Source organism: Anopheles stephensi, chromosome 2, assembly GCF_013141755.1.
Source record: "Anopheles stephensi strain Indian chromosome 2, UCI_ANSTEP_V1.0, whole genome shotgun sequence".
NCBI lineage: Eukaryota > Metazoa > Arthropoda > Insecta > Diptera > Culicidae > Anopheles > Anopheles stephensi.
This window is the reverse complement of record NC_050202.1, coordinates 15,216,284-15,238,589: the sequence shown is the minus strand read 5'-3', so window position 1 is coordinate 15,238,589 and position 22,306 is coordinate 15,216,284. Positions and strand designations below refer to the sequence as shown.

General features: G+C 45.7%; 2 protein-coding genes across 4 annotated transcripts; one reads left to right on the top strand and one right to left on the bottom strand.

Moving 5' to 3' along the window:
* Positions 1-268: 268 nt before the first annotated feature.
* On the bottom strand, positions 269-20,254 carry LOC118504842 (mucin-2-like). Of its 3 annotated transcripts, none has more exons than XM_036039848.1 (4): positions 18,842-20,254; positions 5,101-6,286; positions 4,352-4,957; positions 269-3,512 (listed from the first exon to the last, which is right to left on the bottom strand). In XM_036039848.1, exons 1-4 carry the CDS (start codon positions 18,888-18,890, stop codon positions 1,016-1,018), a joined length of 4,338 nt encoding a protein of 1,445 aa, XP_035895741.1. In that variant the 5' UTR covers positions 18,891-20,254; the 3' UTR covers positions 269-1,015. The 3 variants fall into 3 exon arrangements, with proteins under 3 accessions (XP_035895741.1, XP_035895742.1, XP_035895743.1); XM_036039849.1 differs by lacking the exon at positions 18,842-20,254 and adding an exon at positions 13,011-14,138; XM_036039850.1 differs by lacking the exon at positions 18,842-20,254 and adding an exon at positions 6,786-7,476.
* Positions 10,230-10,927, top strand: LOC118504847 (defensin). Its single transcript, XM_036039857.1, has 2 exons — positions 10,230-10,456; positions 10,548-10,927. Exons 1-2 carry the CDS (start codon positions 10,348-10,350, stop codon positions 10,727-10,729), a joined length of 291 nt encoding a protein of 96 aa, XP_035895750.1. The 5' UTR covers positions 10,230-10,347; the 3' UTR covers positions 10,730-10,927.
* Positions 20,255-22,306: the final 2,052 nt, after the last annotated feature.

The following is a 22,306-nucleotide window of genomic DNA, read 5'->3' as shown; positions in this document are numbered from 1 at the left end:
GGTGTAAGGACTATTCCTGCCGGTGTGTGAGAGCAGAGTGTTGGTAGGGTAGATACGAACTACGTGCCTACCTTGAATGATTGGAAGTACTTTTATACTGACCATCTGATAGCCTGATAGGATGGTTGGAGCATGTGTAGAGGAGCACGGCAAGCTCGTTGGTTGGATCAAGCGAAATCGAACCTGCCGGAGATCGGAGATGCAGCCCTGGACCGAGTCCGACACTCACCAAGAGCAGTGTGAGTAGATGTTCTTCCCCTCAGCAAAATTCTCGTTTCGTTAAGCGATTTTAACTTTTATTTGCCAAAACTAGTATCCTTATCATTTACTTTTCCTTATTCATAATAACACACATCGCTTAACTGCGTTTCATCCCTAAAACACTAAATAATTTACACCAGCTTCTAAATATTTCCGTTTTAAATATTAGTTCATAGAGTTGTTCAAACCTAGCCAAATCAGATGCCCCGGTGCGTTAGCAACTATGGTTAGCTTTGTAGTAATTTTCATGAAAAGTTAGTAGAAAAAAAAAAACAATAAAAAAATGCTAAAACTGTTAGTATCATGTCAGAAGCGTAAATTGCATAAAAAGTAGGTTAAAAAATGACAATAAAAACTTAATTCTGTTAAACTAATGCACTATGCAAACTATGCTTGCACTGTGCGAAATGCACTTGTGGTAAAAGAAATTTAATAACTTAAAACAAATTTATGTGCATTTTTCCTGCTTATCCCGTCTACCGTACAAGGTAGAAAACTGAGTGAAAAGAGCGAGACAGAGAGAGAGAGAGAGAGAGCTACGTTTCAAGCAGATCCTAGGGTCTGTTCGAAAATTAGTTCCACTGAACGTGTCCGTTACTTTGCATAAAACTTATGATAAGTAGAATTCACGAACCTATTCTGAAATAGAACCAGTAGTGCTCGCTTACATATAGCCAAAAACACAAAAATCTCCCTTCGTGTGCCGGATTTCACTGTCTTATGCGCCCTCTCTCCGGCATTGCGCGGGCGGGTCTCAATTTGGCGTGAACCCGAGCACGTACGTCAGCAGGAAGTGCTCCATCGGTTCAAAGTACTGCTGCAGCAGATTGTCCACGATCAGCAGCAGAAAGTCAAAGTTGTCCGCCACAAACTCTTTGTTGCACTGTGGGTTCTTGGCAAAGTAGTCGGCAAACTCCTGCGGCGGGTTCGTCCAGCGATAGTCAAGCTCGGCCGGTGGATCTATCGTGAACCCACCGTACCCGCAGCGGCGCATCAGCGTGAAGGCGACATGCATAAAGTCCCGGTACGTGACGGTGTGCCGCTTCATCTCCCCCAGAAAGCCGACGAAATCCATTCCCCCGATCATGAAGATGCGCATCGTGCTGATAATATCCGATCGGCGCTGCTGCAGAAAGCACGTCATTTCCCGGCGCATCTGCTGCAACAGTCCGCCAACGTTGTAACGGCCGACGACAGGAGTGGATGGGACAGGTGTCGGTGGAGCACAGACGTTCGCGGCAGTTACGGACGGACGGCGGCCACGCCGTTTCGGGGTAGGCGGTTGAATGGAGGAGCCGGTCTGTTCGGGATTCACGAAGGTGGTGGCATTTCCCTTCCGTTTGCCACCTCTTGGGCCAGTCTTATTCGGGGCCGATTCCTTGTTTTGAGCACTTTCGTTAGGCGTTGTAGCTGATGGGATGGGCTGGTGGGTCAATAGTGGTACCAGATTTGGCATGTCCGTTGAAGGACGCCTACCAGCTAGTGACAGCGTGGCATTTGAAGATGAGATCGGCACAGCCGGTGGTGGCATGCTGTAGTAGAGTGACGAAGGTATGAACGAAGGCGGTGGCTTAGTAAACGGTAGCGATGGATGGTTGGTGGCCGTAGTTGTGATAGGCGGCGGCATACAGATGGATGGACGCCTGTTTGGCCACGGAGTACCGCAACGTGGTGGCATAGCTGATGGTGAAGAAGACATACTGGACGGAACATTTCTGTTGGGATAAGGTAGGCTAGCTGGAGACGAAGCAGCGATCGAATGCGAGTCCATGGTAGACGTCAGTGATGGCATACTAGCAGGCGTTTCTCTGCCCGGTGGTGGAGGTGCTGGTGGCGGTGGCATACTGATAGATGGACGCCGGTTTGGTGACGGAGTACCGCAGCGAGGTGGTAAAGCTGATGGCATGGTAGCAAGATGCATGGAAGCTGGACGCGAAGGAGCGTTTATAGCGGACGTCAGCGATGGCATACTGGCAGGCGTTTTTCTTGTTGGTGGAGTTAGAGACGAAGGAGGCGGCGGTGGTGGTGGCATACTTGTAGATGGACGTCTGTTTGGTGACGGCGTACCGCAACGAGGTGGCAATGCCGATGGTGCTGATGACATGGTAGCAAGCTGCATAGTAGCTGGACGCGAATGAGCATTCATAGTAGTCGTCAGTGATGGCATACTGGCAGGCGTATTTCTTGTAGGTGTAGGTGGCGGTAGAGGCGGTGGCATGCTGGTAGATGGACGCCTGTTTGGCGACGGCGTACCGCAACGAGGTGGCAACGCCGATGGTGCTGATGACATGGTAGCAAGCTGCATAGTAGCTGGACGCGAAGGAGCGTTCATAGTAGACGTCAGTGACGGCATACTGGCAGGCGTATTTCTTGTAGGTGTAGGTGGCGGTAGAGGCGGTGGCATGCTGGTAGATGGACGCCTGTTTGGCGACGGCGTACCGCAACGAGGTGGCAATGCCGATGGCGCTGATGACATGGTATCAAGCTGCATAGTAGTTGGACGCGAAGGAGCGTTCATAGTGGACGTCAGTGACGGCATACTGGCAGGCGTGTTTCTTGTTGATGGAGGTGGCGGCGGAGGCGGTGGCATACTGATAGATGGACGCCTGTTCAGTGATGGAGTACCGCAACGAGGTGGCAAAGCGTATGACGTTGATGACATACTATACAGTGAGGTTCCGTTAGGAAACGACATGCTGGTAGTAGACAGCGCAGTAGCCAAGATTGAAGTAGTAAACGTCGCACTGCTCGTAGGTGCATGGCTGCTGACCGATGGTGATGGTGGTGGTGGTGGCATCGTTGTCGCCGTATGAGCAGGAGGAGGTGGTGGTGGAGATGGGGGAGGAGTAGTATGATCAGCAACAAGAAGAGGAGGTGGTGGGGGAACCGAAGGGGGAGGAGGAGGTGGTGGAGGAGGAGAAGGTGGTGGTGGTGGAGCAGAAGTATAAGGAGGGGGAGGAGGAATCATGCTATTCCACGATGGTGGTGACATTAACGTCGACGGCCATTCGTTCGATGAACATCCTGTGGATGGTGTCACAGCATGACTGATCACAGTGGGACGCGCTGTTTCCGATAGTGCATTCGGGTAATGCAATGTCGCTGATGGATCGAACGCATCATTGCTTGAACTGGGTGTTTGCTCCTGTGCTTGTGGTGTTACTACTACTTCAGTAGATGTTGCGGATGGTGTGACTGTAGGAAAGAGGGTCCCTTCAGTGGATGCGGATGGCACGCTTGTAGGATGAAGTCTGAAAATATAAGAAACGAAACCATTATTGAATCAGTCGATCAGTTAGTCAATCAGCGTTATGTCATGTCAATAGAAAAAAAAACTTCAAGTTTTTATATCTTTAAGTATCTAAAGGAAATATGACTGCAAAATTGTTTGATTTAATCTTAATTTTGAAGGCAAATTAATCACTGTTTGAATGCACTGCACACGTCACCGTTGTGCGTTTGAATTACGCCAAGAAGTATGCAACCCGCCATACACACACTCACGAAGCGTTTGGTTCGTACCGCGTTTGTACAGCGGTACGAATGGTTTGCGTTGCTTTAATGTACATCTAGAATGTGATTTACTGTTTAACCTACAGCCAAAAAAAGTTGTTGAAACACTTAATTAGTTCTAAAAACTTCAAAAGTCATATATAAATGAAAAAGGCTTTACAAATGCGATCGCTATCTACAGCACATGTTATGGAACGAATATCAGCTTTGCAGTGTATATCGTCGCGGTGTGCACGGTTACTAGGTTCTTGAATCATTATTTTCAAGGGAAAAAAATAAATTGAAAATTTTGCGCAGAAAATGCATAAAAACCTGTCCCGGAAATGTGCGATCAACAGACAGCGCTTTTAGAATGCACGATCATGAGGTAACGTGTCCATGCATCATGCATATGGAGAACATGATGGAGAGGCCTAATAAAACGATAAAACGCCCGTCCATGCAATAAGAAAAGTGCAATGCTCTTCAGTGCAATAAAACATTCTAGAGAACGTCGACATTTCCCGAAGATGGGTTTGCGCTTAGGTCCGCGCCAAGCCTTATTCGTTACACAAATTAAATGTGATTAAACGCTTACCCAGTAGCGCCTGTTATCGGTCCCTGGTTACGGCCACTATAGTGTGAAAAATCAATCGGCTGATGTTCTGGATACGCTGGCGGAGGCTGCTGTTCGGCTGTAGCAGCGTTGGCGGTAGAAGGACCGGTGGTGATTGTTGATGCAGGAGTAGCTGCAGCTACTCCAACGGTTACGTCGGTGGTAGCGGGCTTGACGAATCCGTAGTGTGGTGGTGGATAAAAAGCGGTACCGCTGGTGTCGGGTGTCATCGCCAGCGCTGAATAGTGTTGGGCATGCTGGTGATACCCGGGCGACGCCGACAGGACCATCTTGCTAAGGAAACAATGATAGTAGTACTGGAGCTCAGCGGGCGACAGCAGATGGGGTGCAGGAAAGCCGGCACGGTACCACTCTTCCAGCGCGTGGTAGGTGCTGGCATTCGGTGTGTTGGCCGCACCGTACGCAGAATAGTGAAACGGTGGCACGAACGGATGGTGGAAGAAGGGAGTACGTGGTGCTATGGCGGTATCACCAACCGGGTCGGCCATCGGTGGTACAAGTGCCGGTGGCGGCATCAGGGTGGCATCACGTTGTCTTTTTTCAGGCGGTGTGGAGAATGCCGATTTACTGTAAAATGTTTTTGGTAGAATCACATTAGAAACGGTCACTCAGATCACTCTTCAATTGCTGAATAAATCTTTCGCCTTTTACTAAAAAACATTAGAGACGGTCAAGAGAGAGAGGAGCGAAAGGATCGAATTATAACTCACCTGCCGTCTTCTGCAGAACCACCCAGAGTGATCCCGGAAGGTATGCCACCAGCAGCAGCGGTTAATCCTTGCGCGTGTAAAACTTGAGAATGTGAGGTCGCAGCGTTGGATCGATCTTCTCGCTGCGGATTGTTGGAGGGGTTCGTTTGCTGCTCGCAAGAATTTGGCCGCTGACACAGATGGAAGGGTGATAATCCGTAATGCTGTTGCTGCTGCTGTTGTTGCTGCTGTTGTTGCTGCTGCCTTTGTTGCAGCTGCTGTTGTTGCTGATGCTGTTGCTGCTGCCTTTTTTGCTGCTGCTTCTGTTGCTGCTCCTTCTGTTGCTGCTGTAACAACTGCTGCTGCTGCTGCTGCTGCTGCTGCTGCTGCTGCTGCTGCTGCTGTTGCTGCTGCTGTTGCTGCTGCTGTTGCTGCTGTTGCTGCTGTTGCTGAAGTATCTGCTGTTGACGCTGTTGGTGTAAAAATTGCTGTTGATGCTGAAACAGCAACTGCTGCTGATGATGCTGGTGGTGCTGCTGCTGTTGCTGCTGAGACAACATCGGTGGTGCCGGTGTATCCGATCTCCTCGAGAGCAGAAGCCGTTGCCGTAGTTCCATGTTTTTGGAGGCGACCTGGTGGCTCACGTTCTGCGGGACATGCCAATTGAAGCCGGATGTCATTTGTGGATCGTTTACGGTATTCGGACCAGTCGCTATGGCAGGAAAGCTGGTAGGACCTGACGGCTCACCGTTGCTGTCAAGCATATCACTGTTTTCATTCGGAGTGGCCGCACTGTTGTTGTTTGGTTCCTTCGTTTGGGTAGCTTCTCTTGGGACATCGATCACCATCCGCCGCTCGTCGTCTTCCTCCACCTCTTGATCGTCTTTGTCTTGGGCAGGCGAGGACGTTGATGTATCAATCTTGTCGTAGTAAACCTTCGAGGTCGGTTGCTGCAGGTTTACATACTTGCGCGGATGATACTTCCTGTGGCGTTCCATCATCAGTTCCACCTCCTGATCATCATCCATGATTTCGATCACCTCGTCTAACCCGTTTCCCATCAGCGTAGTACGTTGCTGCTGGTGCGATACGCGCGGTGGCTCCTTGCCCAGCTCCATGTCGTGCGTTCGAATCTGGCTGCAAAACTCTAGCTGCTGGGCTGCCAGCGTCTGAACAAACTTTTTACGCATATTTCTCAGATGTAGATCTGTGGAAGAGAAAAGCGATATAAATCGTAATTAGAGACAGTATGAAGGTCAACCAAATGCAGAAGTGCTGTACAAACAATGCACTCCTCTCCATCCACTTCAACTCCAGAAACTTCTAGTTTCCTTCCTTGGATGTCTTTTGCTGCTCTTGATTAAAAATTGGTAAGTGTTTTCATCGGTATCATGATGGAATCTTGCAAATCGCAACTATCACTAACTTTAAATCGAACCACGAACCCTATAAACAAATCGTCTACCATTTCTTTGACGAATGAAGAGGAAACATATTGGACTATTCCCGAGAACATCAAACTCCGGAATCATCTCGCTGAGCACTAAGAAACACTTATTTCCTTATCACCGTCCATTAAGTATGTAACAGGTATGATTTGCCATAGCCTAACAAACGATGTCTAAATTGTCTTTGAAGTTTAATTTCCTCATAAAGAATTTATGTTTTCAACGACCACCACACGCTCCCCGCTCTAGAGCACTAACCCTTCTACCAGCCATGGCAATAGCTCAGCTCATGTAGGATAATTGTGGTCCAGCAGCAGTAGGGCATCGATTCGCGAAGCCGTAATTCTCACAAAGCACAAAAACCACCACCACGGACACCACGAGTTGACTATTCCGACCGGTGACATAGGAAGCACTGTCCGGCAGAGTTTTTTTTCCGGACGGATTTTCGATACACTAAATCCACTTGGACACCCAAAACGTAGTGCAGCACATCGGCATCGGGAAGATATATTATATATATATACATCGGGTTTCCGTTCGCCAGGAGTACACTATCTATCAAAAAGCCGAAGCCGATTAAAAGATAGAAGCGTAAAGCTGCGGATAATGCTACGGGGCGATAAGATAAGGGTGCAAATCTGCACGAGCCGGTCGAGCAATATCGTGGCGCGGCTTCTGATGGATAACTTTATTTATCTTACGCGTTATCCTTGCTTAGCTCACTAGCTTCGATGAATTCTATTTTGGTCCGCTTACTTCACAACTTGGGCAGAGGTATAAATGGGACCTTTTGATAGACGATCGAATGCGGGCTAGGGGTGGAGCGACACGGCAAACAGAGCGAGGGCACAAATAAGCTAATGGGATTTCTTCCCGGTGGAACACCGTAATGTCTTGATTTTTGGGTAAATTTACACGATAATCCGCGAAAACGAAGGGACTGATCGCATATCTGGAAGGGCACGTTGGAGTGGATTGGTTCACTACCCACCTAGGAGTATGTGGCTCAACAACAAAGTATGATTCACATTCACCATAAATTAGTTTACGATAAACCGCCCAATTCACATTTTGTCCTTCACGATTTTCCGGCCAACAATCTCGTACACAGCCGAAAGACCCGTAGCCAGAACAAACAAATCACTCCCGCGTACCTTGGTGGTGGCACGCATCCGTGGCGTACCGTTTCGCGCTTCATATTGATCCACGCGACACTGGTGCCTGTGTACCGAAACCGAAAACCGACGTGTCCCTTAACGGTTGCCAACGGGAACGACGCAACCAGCGATATTGCGCCACGTCAGGACTTTACAGTTTCCACGCCGTCTACGTCCACCGCTGGCAAGCTAAACAAAAGGGTAAAACAGGATAATTGTCCTTCCCGCCGCGGGACTTGGAGTGGAGTACACACGCGCCACTTGCGGTATGTGTGGAGAGATTGAACATCGCACGACATGGCCTCTGACCAGCCTTTAGCGTGGATTGGGTGGTAAATTATTATCATTATCCTGGCGGACAGTAACAAACGGACGGCTCCGCATGATGAACCGTTTGTGGTTAACTGTTCGACGTGCTCTATTCCTACACACAGCTTACCCGGACCGGCTTACATGTTTGATTTGTCTTGTGGTTTTTGAATAATTATTAATTGTCCACCGATGGATCATTCACTCAGTATTGCCGTCTATAGTAAATCGAGATTGAAATTTATAGCCCCATTATTTAGTGGGTTGTTAATCTGAAACATATTATGATACAAGATCGTTATCGGTCGAAAACGATAGAGTAATATCAGAATCCATTACATAAAGCAAACATCAGCTGAAGTGAGGTACTTCTGGTGTGATTGAATTGAAGTACACTCGACGACGAATCGATCGTGAGTACAAACAAGGATGAATTGCACTATAAAACACGAATGGAGATTGTGATAAGGGCTCATACTGTTGGTGGCACGCGGATCGACAAAAAGCGAGAGATTTTTTTTACCCTCTGGGAGTGAGATGGTTAAGCACTGTGGTTCACATTGGAAGGATACATTTTGTTGATAAGATGGGGGAACAGACGTAATCAATCTCAACAAGCTTTCTATGGCTTGTCTGTTAACCGTAGGCTCCCATATTAAAAGGATTTTGGTGCAAAAAGGATTTCTTCACTCGAAATGCCCTAAATGCATCTGCAACACGTTTGCTTTGCGCTGAGAATCCTTAAACACTCCTCTAAGACATGGACTCTATTTGAATCTGAAAAGGATGGTCGGATTGTAAGGACTATTTTCCATACAACAATTAGTAAGGCACAGGACGATCCGTAAAATTCAGGAAGAGCACTATATGGATTGAGATTCATAGGAACTCTGCTGCTTCAGAATGTACCAGCTTATCAGTTATTCATATTCAAAGCAATTTACATGAAGCTCAGACACAAGTGTTTTGTGTTCGAGGATTATTTATTTATTTCGAGCAAGCATTTGAAACCTGATATTTGGTTAGGATTTTTTATCTATTGCTCTGTTTAGGCTTGCATCAGGTTGTTTCATATTTTATTGCCCTATGCCCCGGATGCCTCAGTTCCTTCTTTTTTACCTCCATGAATTGTAGTTTTAGGATTTTGCTAAGAACATTATTATTTTTTAGCCCTTGGCCGAGGTGAAAGCGGCACCGATCATAGCGAGGACTGACTATCCAACTATGCGGTATCAATAAGTCTAATAAGCCAGAAATGGTAGGCATGTCCTAAGAGGTCGTCAGGTCAATAAAGAAGATGGGTGACACAAGGGCATTGAGTACCATACTCCAAAAAAGATGTTCAGTAAAATGGCCTGAGGACTGATCTAGTTGTAAGTATTACAACAAAAATGGGAAATCCAAAGAGGGCGTTACAAAGATTCAGATTCAGAGGAATCCTAGCATCCAGGCTGTCAATGCAGTATCTAAGTGGTTGAAGTTGAAGTCTCATTACATTTTATTGGTTTAAGGATGGACCAAGTTTACACTATAACAAGGAGGATATGCCTTGTGTGCTAGCACATCATTTCCAATAGGACTGTTTTAATGACTAGATGTCTTATGACTAGAATTTTTCTTGAGGATTCTATTCTAATTTCTAGCGTATGGTTTTCCCATAGCTGATCTGTTAATAACGAAATTTTTGTTTCGAGAATAATGAACAAATATTTTAAACATAAAGAGAATAAGGACAAAGTTCACTTCAGAGCAAAAATAATGGTTATCGAAACAAATCAAATGCAAGATTGTATTGCTACCATAAGACACTTGCTGAATGATAAGAAGCGCCTTCTTATCTTCATGGTCCGTATATTTAGCGCGCACAGTCAAAGGACTCGGAAGGACAAATTACTTATCGTGTATCGAACTGAAGTCCACCCCCCATATTTACTTATTTACAATCTATCACAGGCGTGTTCTAATTAACAGCGAAAGTACATTTCACAAAGCCAAACAGCGCACCAAAGGGCCGATAGTAGCGTCTGCACAAGGCATCTCGGCGAACGACGAACCTCTGTTGCCTTGTGTGCATGTAACACTGTAAAGGTGCTTTACATGCGGATCCGTCGGTGCATCCCCCAGCCGGGGCGAAAACCCCGAACCGGACGACGTTTGCAAATGTTTTCTTTCAAATGGGTTGGGGATTCCCTCGCGCGGCCGTAACGGTGGGGATGTATAAAAGCCGATCGAACGGTTGTCGAGATCAATCAAAAAGTGTTCAGCATTCGAGCAAGAACAACCTCTACTAGCTCAACTAGCTCTGTACGATCGTTGAGGATCCGTGAAAGTAAAAGTGCAAAGTGCTCATCATGAAGTGTGTAACGCTCATCTGTGCCGTAGTCGTGGTCCTGGCGGCTCTGCTGAACAACAGCGTCCAGGCGATGCCCGAGGAGCAAAGCGCCGCCTTGAACACACTCCGTAAGTATGGCGATGCACATCTTTAATGGCTCATTATCCTGAGCGCGAGGCTAATAATGGTTTTACGCTCCCTTCCGGCCCTCCCTTCTAGTGGATGAACTGCCCGAAGAGACGCACCAGGCTGCGGTGGAGAACTATCGGGCCAAGCGGGCCACTTGCGATCTGGCCAGTGGATTCGGTGTCGGCAGCAGCCTTTGTGCCGCGCATTGCATCGCTCGTCGCTATCGTGGCGGATACTGCAACAGCCAGCAAGTTTGCGTTTGCCGTAACTAGGGCTGCGAGATTCCTGCCCAATCCGGTTCCATGTTCCTTCCCCAAGAAGAAGAGAGTTGTACCACCGCGCATAGTCACCGAAAATTTCCATACTAATTAAAGCTTTAAAGTTGGATGTAAAAGCCTCTTCTCCACACAGACATGTACCATGGAAAAAAATAAATGCTTTTCGTTCTGTACAAGGACAGCATAACACAACTATTCGTTTTGGTTTATGGGAGTTCTGAGCGACACAAAGTTATGGCACTGGTGGCATAAATAACTCAGCCGAAGCTACATGAAGCGCAGGCAATTTGTAGCAACTACAGTAACATAAAACTGTACAGTGAGCCTCGGTTCTCGTTTTCGCTTTCCTCTCGCCAACCTCCAAAAACTCATTCTCCCTGATCTGATGGTTCTTTGTTACGGGTCGGTTTAATGTTCTCGTCCGCCGAGCATAAAACGTTCCAAGGGGGTTCTTCCTCTCTTTTCAAATATCGATTCCTAAGGCAATGTGGCATAAATTATCTTTCGACTCGGCTCGCGTCCGCTGGACACACTCTTGACGGGACGGTCTTGTTGCGTCCCCTCCGTCACTCGTCAAATACAGTCGGCTGAAGAGTTCTGTCGAACAAAGCGTTGCATTGTTCACTGCCATGTGCGGGGAGGCACGTCGAATTCGAATTTGTAGTAACGATCATAACCAAAAACTGTGTAACAATTAAACGAGCTCTAGTCGAAATCTGCTGAGCCGCGAGAGATCGGCCACCATTGGCAAGGATCGCAAAGAGCAGAAGCTTCACCCAACATTAGAACCAAGGGTTTGGGGCAGGCCTGCTTGCATGGACACGCTTTCGGATTAAAATTCTCTTTCGGCGAATGCATTCCTGTTTTTATTTCCTTAAAAACAACATTTAGTTTAATAAGAATTTTAACGAAGATTGCTCCTTTTATTGCCATTAAATTATAGCCATGCCGTCTCGTATGCGAGTAAATCTAATAATACCGAGTGGTATCCCACAATCCTTTGGCAACCGCCGCGGGGTTTCTTTCCCATGTGTTTCGGCCCGAGGGATTATTCGAATCATAAACATTTTGCAATAAAAATTGCCGCTAATAAAACCAAGACCCCCCCCCCCTCCGCGCCTCGCACAAAAACCTGCACCGTCCCGTTTTTCGCCTCAACGGATGAAGGATTTTCGGGAGATTGCAGCCTTTGGAAGCGCGGGACACGAGCAAGCGTGAGATAATGACCGTTCGCGGCGCACGATACATGTGATGAGGAAGACGTAGGGCACTAAAACCATTCCTTGCCTTTTGGTGCGTACGACGTCTTTGCTCAGTATACGTCTTAGTGGTGCTTCCAAGGATCATCCCACGGGCACATACGGATAGTTCGTTAGAAACATGTAAATGGAAATGTTTTATTGTTTCTAAAAGGCTATAAAACAAAATTTAAATTTTTCTGCAGACTATACGATTTTTGGCCAATACGATCAATACAGCCCCTTAGGTTCTACAACTAATTGGGTTTTGGGCTGTAGACGCCTGAAGGTATGCAACGTTCGAGAAAGGAGGAGAACCTTCTATACTGAAGAGCACAAATCGGTGGCTCACGCAGGTACCGGGGTAAAACAAGTCTTGAAAGGGCAAAAAATGGCAGATTAAAATTTTAGTACCCCTTAATAGGAACAAAACAAGTCGCAAAAGTTTAAGAAGGTAATGGAGGAATAGAAACACTGTCATCAAGAGCTGCAGAAAATGTTTGAAGTAAAGCTAGCAATTGTGATTGCATATTTGCAGGCGTAATACAGCTCAAGACACGTAGTGAGCGTAGTGAGAACAGATCGTTTCTACAATACAATACAATTTCCTAATATTCCTATTAACCGTTTGTATCACTTTATTGATAACACTATGTCTAGTTGGCTCATCATCAGCAGTAGAAAGGCAACGTTTGTCCACAGCGTAATAGTTCAGCCCACCCAGAGAACATATTTTTCCTGCTCGAGCTTTGACGGCTATCGGTTTCGGGTATCGTTTCACACTTGAACGTTCTTTTGCACCGATCGGAGCATTCGTTTTCCAACATCTGGTTGTAATGTATGTAGGGACTCTCTCTCTCTTCCCATTGAATGGCTGAGAACGCTCGGGGAAAAGGATCTTCAATGTGGTGCTTTTGATAGATAAATCCCTGAAGATTGATGTGTAATTCAAATATGGTTGATATCAAGAGTGGAATAGTACGAGCGCAAGCACAGAACCACATTGGTTCGTTTAATTTTAGATAATTTTGATCTACCTGAACACTTTGCTTTAAAACTATTATCACCACTGGTCAGACACTTATAAGGAACAAAAGTCACACAGAATTGTCGTCAGATTTGATGACTTGGTCACTTCGCTCGCTCTCTCTCTCTTTAAACTCCAAAACGGCTAAGCCGTAAACGCTGTCCACCACCAATCACTTCGAAAGCAGAACTCAGCTTCACGCACAACCTACCAACAACGCTTCTTAAGCAATACTACCTCGAAAACTGTTCCAGACACACTTGATAAAGGCTTAGAGACAGCCCAGGGTACAACAGTTCTTACAAGGGTAAAAAAGCAATCCGGGGTATCCGGGTTTTTTTTTCTAACGTGGGGTATACAATTTTCCCAACACAAAACTAAAAAAAAACCAGACCAGGCGTAAAACATATGCTTTTCCCTGCTCGTTGTTTACTTTCCGCGCAGGCAAAGTCTGTGGCCATGGGTAGACAGGATTTGTATGTGGAGAAAAATATTACAGAGGATCACAAGACTTCCTTCACAGCTCGTTCGCCCTCGTCATTTCAGTTCTATTCGGTAAAGCGTTAACACGTGCAGGCTTCACCTTAAAACGATACTTTGAATGTCCCCTAAGCAAAGGACATTCGTTTAAAATGTGCCAAAATCTCCTGGAATCATGTTGACAGGTAAGACAGTCAAGGGTTTGTATTTTGATAGGACGTTACTTATCTGTTTACAGACTTTTAGTGTGTTCTTTGGTCTTATTTTCACTGCGTTTCTATTATTTTAGGTGAGTTGTAACGGGGTGTCTTCACTTGAAAGGAGTTTTCCTGCTCGGCTTTTTTATGTTTTATTCGCTGTTGTTTATTGTGGAAATTGCTGATTTGGCATCGTGCAGCGCTAGGCTCCAGTGGGCAGGTCATGCCATGAAAATGACACCGGACAACCCAGCCCCGTAAAATCCTTTCAGGAAGTCCTCTTGGACAGAGGAGGCGTGGAAGGCCCATGTGGCTCTCATAGATCTGGATATAGGATTGGCAGAAGACTGCGCTAGATCGTGAGCGATCGTGATCATGTGAACTTACTAGTGAATATTCAGTCTTGTATGTGTAATAGATAGTGCGTCGACAAAGCGTCGACCCTGACGTTTGCGACTGTTTAACGAACCTCGATCAGAAGCATTTAGTAAGTGACGATCATGATTATACAACACATCAAGTGAAGGATTTTTTTTACCTCAACTTGATCAGTGGTAATTATCACTGAACAAAAACAGCTGGATTAGGAGAAAACGAGCGAAACGGATGGTTATGCCAAATGTGGGTATTGTCTCGTTTCGCGATAGGTTTTCGAGGAAGGAGAGATCGATCGACCACAAATCGAAAAACCAAACCATCCGTAAAGCACACACCTATGTCAATTAACGTCTGTGATTCAAGTGGGGTGGAGTGAAAACAGAAGGCAACATGCTGATACAAACGTCGCACAACCCCTGGCATTTATGGTATGCTTAAGGACGAGCATTAAAGACTTCTATCAGCAAGCCTTAGATCTCAATTTAGAGGAGGATTGCCAGCCTATTTTAGTATATGGCTGGACTTAGGAAACCGTTGATCAGTCTTTTCGTCTCTTGTCTTATCGAAGCTTTTTTGGAGAGCTCCGGAATATTCAAAACCACTCGTTGATCATTATGGTGATCGTAATTGTGAACTGCCTAGAGACAAATCAAGTCTAACGACTCAAAGTCTCTTCAAGCTAACTCCAACCGTTAACGTCTACTAACGCATTACTTTATTGATGTTACACTATGTCCTCCGTTTCATGGAATAGATACTTAGTTTTAAGCAAACTTTGCCTCAGTCATCAGTAAAATTAGAAAATAACCGACATCATCCTTTACTGCACACTGTCATATAACAAAGTCAATCCAGTATGACCCTACAATATTTTCCAATGGCTGTAAATGGTTAATATCACATCAACCACTCGGATCTTCAAACCAAGTTTTATGCTTGCGGCTTAAAGTTCATGGAATAATCGATAATTAAAGGCTTACTCCACCCAGACGCTTATGAGTCTTTTTTTTAAAATACAACCCCCGCCATCCTTTTATATTCAAATTTAACCAAGCCTAATGAGCAATTCACCGTTTAAATTAGCCTATTGGCAGATCCACTAATGCCGTATTTGGGCAATTAATCAACGTTTGGCTAACGTTTTGCACCTCCGCCTCGCTTATCGTACGCAAAGCAACAATAAAAATCACAAGCTCCAACTTTTGATGCACCATCAGACGAACAACTTCAAATGGGCTGCACAGAGCGCCGAACAAGTGACACGTTTATTGCACACCGTACAGCAACCACGAGTAAACACCACGAGAACGGGTGAATCATAAACAAAAGTTTGCCCACGGTATCATAAAACGATGCAGGCACCAGAAAACCGGATCGAAATCGGCGTCTTCCGGCGACGACGTGAGCGATCCGGGGTGCTCTCGTCGGTGTAGCAACATTCGTTTGGCAAAGACATTATGAGGCAGTTCAGCCGTTTATATACGAACGGTTGGTTCGGTTTGTAATCTTATCGCCGGCAAGGGAGTGGTGGCACGCCTCAAAGGGCGGAGGAGGGGGAGGGGGTTGTTTTCGCTGATAAGATTACGTACGGGAGAGTAGGCTTAAGGGACTAATTCGCGCCTTACGTTCGTACGGCGGTTCACAAACGTCACGTGAAATGTCATCCGGGAGAACGAAACTGTCCGACGATGCGATTAGATTGAACGGATTTACTACCCGGTCGTTTATGGGACTCTGGTTGGTACGGGAATGCGACCGAGACATGAAGTGCATCGGCGATGTGTGTTATTCCAGTCCGCGAAAGCCATTCCCTCACGGGTTTGATGCGACGGTCACAATTCATTCATTTTGAGAAACACGTATATTTCTTCACTAACAATAAATGCTAAAAATAATTATGCCGGAGCAATTTCGCGGGGGCTGCACACATACGGTGTGTTGTTTCATACTCGGCCCGAGGAACATCCGCCAAGACCTCCCCGGCTTGAGCCTTGGCTCGCGCGAGCATGTGTCGTGACCACACGTATAATACGGAAGGAAGCGAGCAGCATCCCTCAAGGAAGTGGAAAGCAACGGTTGATGTACTTACACCCAGTAACGCGTTCCTTCTTCTCCGGTACTTCCCGAGCTATCACCCAAGCACACATGTGATCCAACTGTCTGTAAGATAGGGCACTAATTTTGCATTTATGATGCTCGCTTAGCAGAGCGAATATTAAACAAATAACAGCAAGCACCAAAAGTATTTTTAAACCACGTGGCGAGACCATCAGTTGTTCTGCCGAGAAGATCAATGCAATCGATCCCACGTGCATGTGTGCAACCGAAATGTAGACGTAGTGGCCCCGGTGGGGAAAAAACAACTACAAGTGCAGAATCCTTTCATGTTTTTCGACCAGTCTGCGACACAATCGGTTGCACACAGCTGTTATTATTGTAGTGCAGTGTAGGATATTATCATAACATCGTATCGTCGTTGTTGCGAGCGAGAGATGGGGTGATTGACTTCCAGCGCACAGCATCCGGTGTTGTGTCTAGCTCGATAAGTGTTTTTTTAAGATTATTTTTGTTCAACTCTTCAAGCTTGCTCAAATCTATTATTATTATAAAACACAAAGGAAGTTGAAAGGACAAATAGAAGGTATTGTAACAAATGTTGTAAAAGAAGTCTGTATACATCAAAGGTTGGGCTCAATTTCCATTGAACCATTCATCTGCGCTTCTCGATGAACGGCAGTTTACCTTCAAATAATCAGTTTCCAATATATAATCAATTTTAAGAAATTCTCTTCATACCTTTAAATACAAAAAAAAAATCTAAAGTCTTCTTAATTTGGTGCTTAAACCTCATAATGTGCTGACCCACCGTTTCTATCCTACATTGATCATTGATCGTATCCGTAGCTATATAGAAAGCCCTGTGTGCGAGGAAACATATGCCGGAGAATATTCTTTAGCAGGTCTTGGCGAGCTACCTAAATTCCCTGAGTCTTGATAATCCGAATGTTCAAAGTGATTGTCTCGTTTTCAACCACGCTTCAACCGCTGGCATGAATCATACGAGATTTAGCGGTGGAAACTCCGCAACGAGCTTTCTTGTTTTATAAGTCATCCAAGATTTAGCTCTTCGTTGGGGTCTTTCACATAATTGGTATTCGGCATTCAAATCTTCGTGAGTAAAAAAAACAAGACCGAGGATAAAAATTACGTTGGGGTTATCGTAGCCATTCGCTTTAACCTTCGTTTTACCATCCTTAGAGAAATACTTCATCTCATTCATCTCAAAGTACTTTACTATATTGTTGGTAGGAATAAGTACATGAAAGCGCATTCGATAGCTTAAACCACGACAGGATTGAATGAATAGGTCTAGCTCAAAAATGTTTCTGGATTTACTCAATCCAGCCACTTGTTCTATTCCTAAGGATGCTTCGGTAAAATGATATAAATTATTGAAAAAATCCCAAATTATTCCTGCAATCAATTACATTTAGATGAAATTATGCCTTTAATCCTAAAATTATAATCAAATGAAAGAACTGATTACACTCAACGCAACGATCCACGTGGTTTGAGTTCAAATGCTGTCTGTATTTCGTTCACTATTCGCACGAGCAATTCCAGCCCAAAAATAGCTAGTGATTAGGGGCGGACGGTAGTATACCAAGATGGAGGACGATTTTAGCGTCTAATCGAATAAGAAGATTTAGAAAGAATATGGTATTGATATGCTTGGATGAAACAGATGAACAGGATGAATGGTGGTCAGAGGTTGTCTAAAGCATGCCAATGAGTTGAAAACGTTCTAGCGCCAGATAAGTGAGATAAGGACCCTTTCTCCTACTTGCGCTTGGCACTACAACCTCCTTGGGGTTTTGGCCCATCTGGTCTGGCCGTATCTGGCTTCGCGGACTTACTTTTTTTTGTTAGGAATTAACATTCTCCAATGAAGTCCAGGAAGCCAGTATTGGCAGCCCAAGATCTAAGACCCAACATCCCACAATACTTTCAAACTTATTTGTACACCTATTAATCTCTTGGCTGCAGCAATACGGCCAGGCCGTTCTTTATGAATAAAAAAAATAAATAAATAAATCTCTTGGCTGCGAAGCCTATGAGCTATATCGCACACGATCGTGCGCAATTTTATGGCAAATGCTTTCTTCCAGCAAACACATATTTCAATACCGAAACGAATTAATGCTTGCCACAAACTAGGCAGTTGGTGTTGTTCGCTTCCAGGTTCCTCCTAGGTTGTTTACCAGAGTTATTTTATATTTTAGCGATTATCGATATTTGCCTACCGGCTAGGGCTGCGTTTCTGGGTGTTTCCTCACCCGGGGAAGGGTAAAAGGCGTCGATATGTTCCACACCCGGTCGTAAACGATAGCTTCCAGGTTCGCAAATAGTTCATCGCCCAGCCCAACACTGATAAGAGGTAATACAACATCCAAACGTCATTTTGGGGGATTGTATGCGCTCGAGAGCGGGAAGCAAGAGCAAGCATGTGGTAGCCTTTCTTTACCTAGTGGCTAGTGGTATTACTAATCCAAAGAAAAACCCATGCCATTTTAGCGTCATCCGGAAGAGAGGGAAGATTCTAGGCGCAACCCTGCCGTCACGTCACACCGTCAGAAATGTGCCTGGTGCTTCTAAAAGCACCCCAACATTTTTTTGTGTGTATTGAAACAATTGACATAATCAGCGCTCGCTCGGGAGAACCTGGGAGGGGGGGGGGGCGGCTGGTTGGTAAAACGAAACAGATAATCTTATCACAATCACGTACCTTTGTTCTTTAATTGATCATTGGCTGGCCGATACCAAACACAACGCATGACAGGTGTCGGGTAAAGGTGTATTCGCCTATTATAAAATTAACTTCCAGCAGCCGAAGCCGGAGAGCTGGAGGGTGGCCCAGCTATGCACTTTGTTCCCCAGGCTTGAGTAACACGTACAAAAACACGCAGACACTTGACGACGCTCATCCACCTTAAATCCACCGATAACTTCGTGCACTCACGATTACGATTCAGACCGGTAAGGAAAAGCTCCACCATCTGTTTTGTGCACTTGACGTACTACAAGCTACACTTTGTCACTTTTGGGGAGGTTGGGGGTCCGAATTCACTGCACTCTGCATCAGTGTCACTTCTCACTGACCGCGCCACAATCTCACCGGGACGAACGCATTCCACGCGCTGCAGGATGATGACTGGCGTCGAGGTCCCCCGACGTCATTCTGCGCTTCCGATGAATTCCACTGTCACTGTCCCGTCGACACCACCACCAGTCGGGTGGCGGTTTGGCACTTGGGTGGGGTTTGGGCGGTTTCGCAACGCAATCTAAAACACGGCCTAAGCCTCGCGGCAGGAGAGACGCTGATAACCTACACGGACGTCGAGGGAGACAAGCATCCACATACCATACCCTCCCCCGTGCGGCGTGTGTGTTTGCCTTGCGTTTACACTTTTATTTGATTCCGGTGAACGGTGTTCCGTTTTTTTTCTTCTTCGTGATAAGAAATTTCCAATATAAAAGGGGTTGCGTACGCAGCAGAATCGCTTCAGTCCCGTGCGCGGGCCCGAGCGCGGTATGTCATCGATGGGAACAATGTCAACAGCGAAGTTCCTCTACACACACGCTACACCTAATCACATTGAAACATTGGCAGCACGCGATAACACGGCCGGCCGGCCATATGCCCGTTTCTGGGTTTCCGTTCCGATGATGTTATTGATAGAGAGTGGATTGAGATGTTGATCGTGTTTTAGCACTTGTTTATTTTTTTCTCTCAAAACCGTACAACCATAAGTTCTACACCGATCGGTAGGATTAAAGTGATCAGTGGCCGGGTGTGGTATAACCACTAAATGTTATGCACCCGCCGTCCAGCCAATGTCCTGGAATGCTGACGGCGTACATGCATCGCCCTTGCGACACGGTTTGCATACACAGCGAAATCTGATCCTGGCATTCAACTGACACTTTAAACACTCCCGTCTAAATCCGTTTGCACCGTCACAACAAGAATGGCACTGCAAAAAAATGCAACAGCTCCACGATGGGTACTGCAACCGAGAGGCGACCCACTTTTCCAACACAGCTCGCGATGCTTATGATAAGACACCGCGCACAACACTAGCGCGGCCTCACGCGGAAAGACGACCGAATCCGTCAATCGATGGATCTGTTCAGAATCTCAAGAACATTTATGCTCACCCATTCTAATCTGCCCGCGAATGGACGTTGAAGAGAGAGAGAGAGAGAGAGAGATGGAGAATTCTCTCGCTCTCTATCTGTCTCCTGCGCTTAAGTCGGTTGCCTGCGTAATTCTGTTGCGGCGATCGTAGTACGCAGAGAGAGAGGCCAACCGATGAGCGAGAGCGAGAAAGATGAAACGCGTGAGAGAGCGTAAATGTATGTGAATGGGGGAGAGAGAGAGAGCGCGCGCGCTTGCGGGAGCAGTATTGCAGGGTTGCTAGGATTCGTTTTGGAATATCCTTTAACGTTACAGTTCGGAACTTGCGCACAGAGTTTCGAGACTTTTTTTCTTCCTTTTTTAATGTGCGATTTTTTAAGAACATAGAAAAGGATTCGGTTTTCTTCCTGGATGTTTGCATTACTACAAATTAATTAAAATGTTTTTACAACTTTTTTAAGTAATTAGAGAGGCAAGGCTCGCGATCAGTTTAGGTCTAAAGGACCGAAGGTTTTCAATCACATCTGGCGATCTGGTCATCCTGCAGCAAGGATGACCTCTAGCTGGCCATATGGTAAAAAGAAATGCATTAGACTATTATGTGGCCGGCAAGACCTTCTTCCTGTTCGTCGAGCTATAGAGAGTTTATTGTCTGTATTCTTATTTAATTTCAAATGTTATGTTGTTGTGAGCCTTATTTGGAGATATTAAACTTGTTTTTTTTTTGTTGTGGTGGCTGTACAACATTGAGAGGATCGGTTCTTCGTACGAGGATACTGTCTGGACGAATATTGGTTCCCTCTCCTGCCGACCGACGCCGAAAGCATCTCTATATGAGAGTTGGTTTAACTTTTGAGAACTTTGGTACAGAATAGACCATTTCCTGAAAAGATAGAGTATAAATAATTACATTGAAGTGTTGTAAGTTAAGCATCGTTGCTACCCTCGCACATATTAACTTACCAATCCATATCCATATAAAACCACGGCCTGCTCCTTTTCGAAAGCCAATTCCCATAACCACTGATCGGCAAGCAATTTTTTAACAACAACCCTGCCCGGCACGCAAAATCCGCGACACGCGAGTCCGATTCTTTCTTTCACTGTGGCCGAGGCTACTCTGAGCAGCAAAACCCACCAACCGTCTTAAACGTGGATGCACGGCGGCACACGGCGTCTTTTACCCATTTTTTGACGACCAGACGAAATAAACAGTAAACCAGGCAAGGCAAACAACCCCCCGATCCCACTACCCGACGTAAACACTTTGGAGACACATTGAATGCCGGAGGAGCGTTGCTGCTTTAGCGCTTAAGTTCTGCGTAAATGGATGGTTGCGCGGCCAGGCAGTTGGTTAAATAGGGCTACGCGCACTAAAAATGGTTTCAGATCGTTTCGAAGGCTCACAATGGCTCGGTGTGGCCGCTGAGCCGGGAGCGAGTCGATAGTCGAGCTGTGGAACGTTCGGCAAGAGTGTTGGCCTATCGACATGGATGAGCTTCACAGGATGGGAATCATATTCCGGTAAAATGTGTTTTACTCTGCACAGAAATGTTCTTTATTGGTGTCAACTTACGCCCCCCAAAATGAGTTCAATTGGTTGATCGTTTACTTTCAATACTTGATCGTAAGCTTACGCGGTTCTGCCGCTGCAAGTGCATTTTATTCAAGCTATGACGCTTGACTGTTGGGCAGGGGCGTCAAACTCAGGAGCAAAGTGATCATAAATCAAGGAAGTATTTTCGACATCATTTGAGTGGTAAAAATTGTTATAACCATCTGGATGTCATATAAAAATGATATCATTTCCCACAAACATGCTCTTACATCTGAATATTGTTAAGTGTGTGTTAATAAGTGTGCCATTAACTCTTACCAAAAAAACAGGGAGGGAAAATTGCTGACTAATGCAGACACACAAAAATAAAGCATGGAGCTCTAGTCTATTATTGGAACACTGCCAGAGGGGGGAAAAAAAGTTCCATACTGTGTTTGCGAAATTGATTGGCTAGATATTGAATCATCCTTTTGGGCCATAGATTTTGGGGGGGG

Coding starts and splice junctions, on each gene's coding strand:
- LOC118504847 (XM_036039857.1), top strand. CDS start 10,348: ATGAAGTGTGTAACGCTCATCTGTGCCGTAGTCGTGGTCCTGGCGGCT. Junction 10,457..10,547: donor CGCCGCCTTGAACACACTCC/GTAAGTATGGCG, acceptor CCTCCCTTCTAG/TGGATGAACTGCCCGAAGAG.
- LOC118504842 (XM_036039848.1), bottom strand. CDS start 18,890: ATGCGTTGTGTTTGGTATCGGCCAGCCAATGATCAATTAAAGAACAAA. Junction 6,287..18,841: donor TGATCAATTAAAGAACAAAG/GTACGTGATTGT, acceptor TCTCTTCCACAG/ATCTACATCTGAGAAATATG. Junction 4,958..5,100: donor GGTTCTGCAGAAGACGGCAG/GTGAGTTATAAT, acceptor AACATTTTACAG/TAAATCGGCATTCTCCACAC.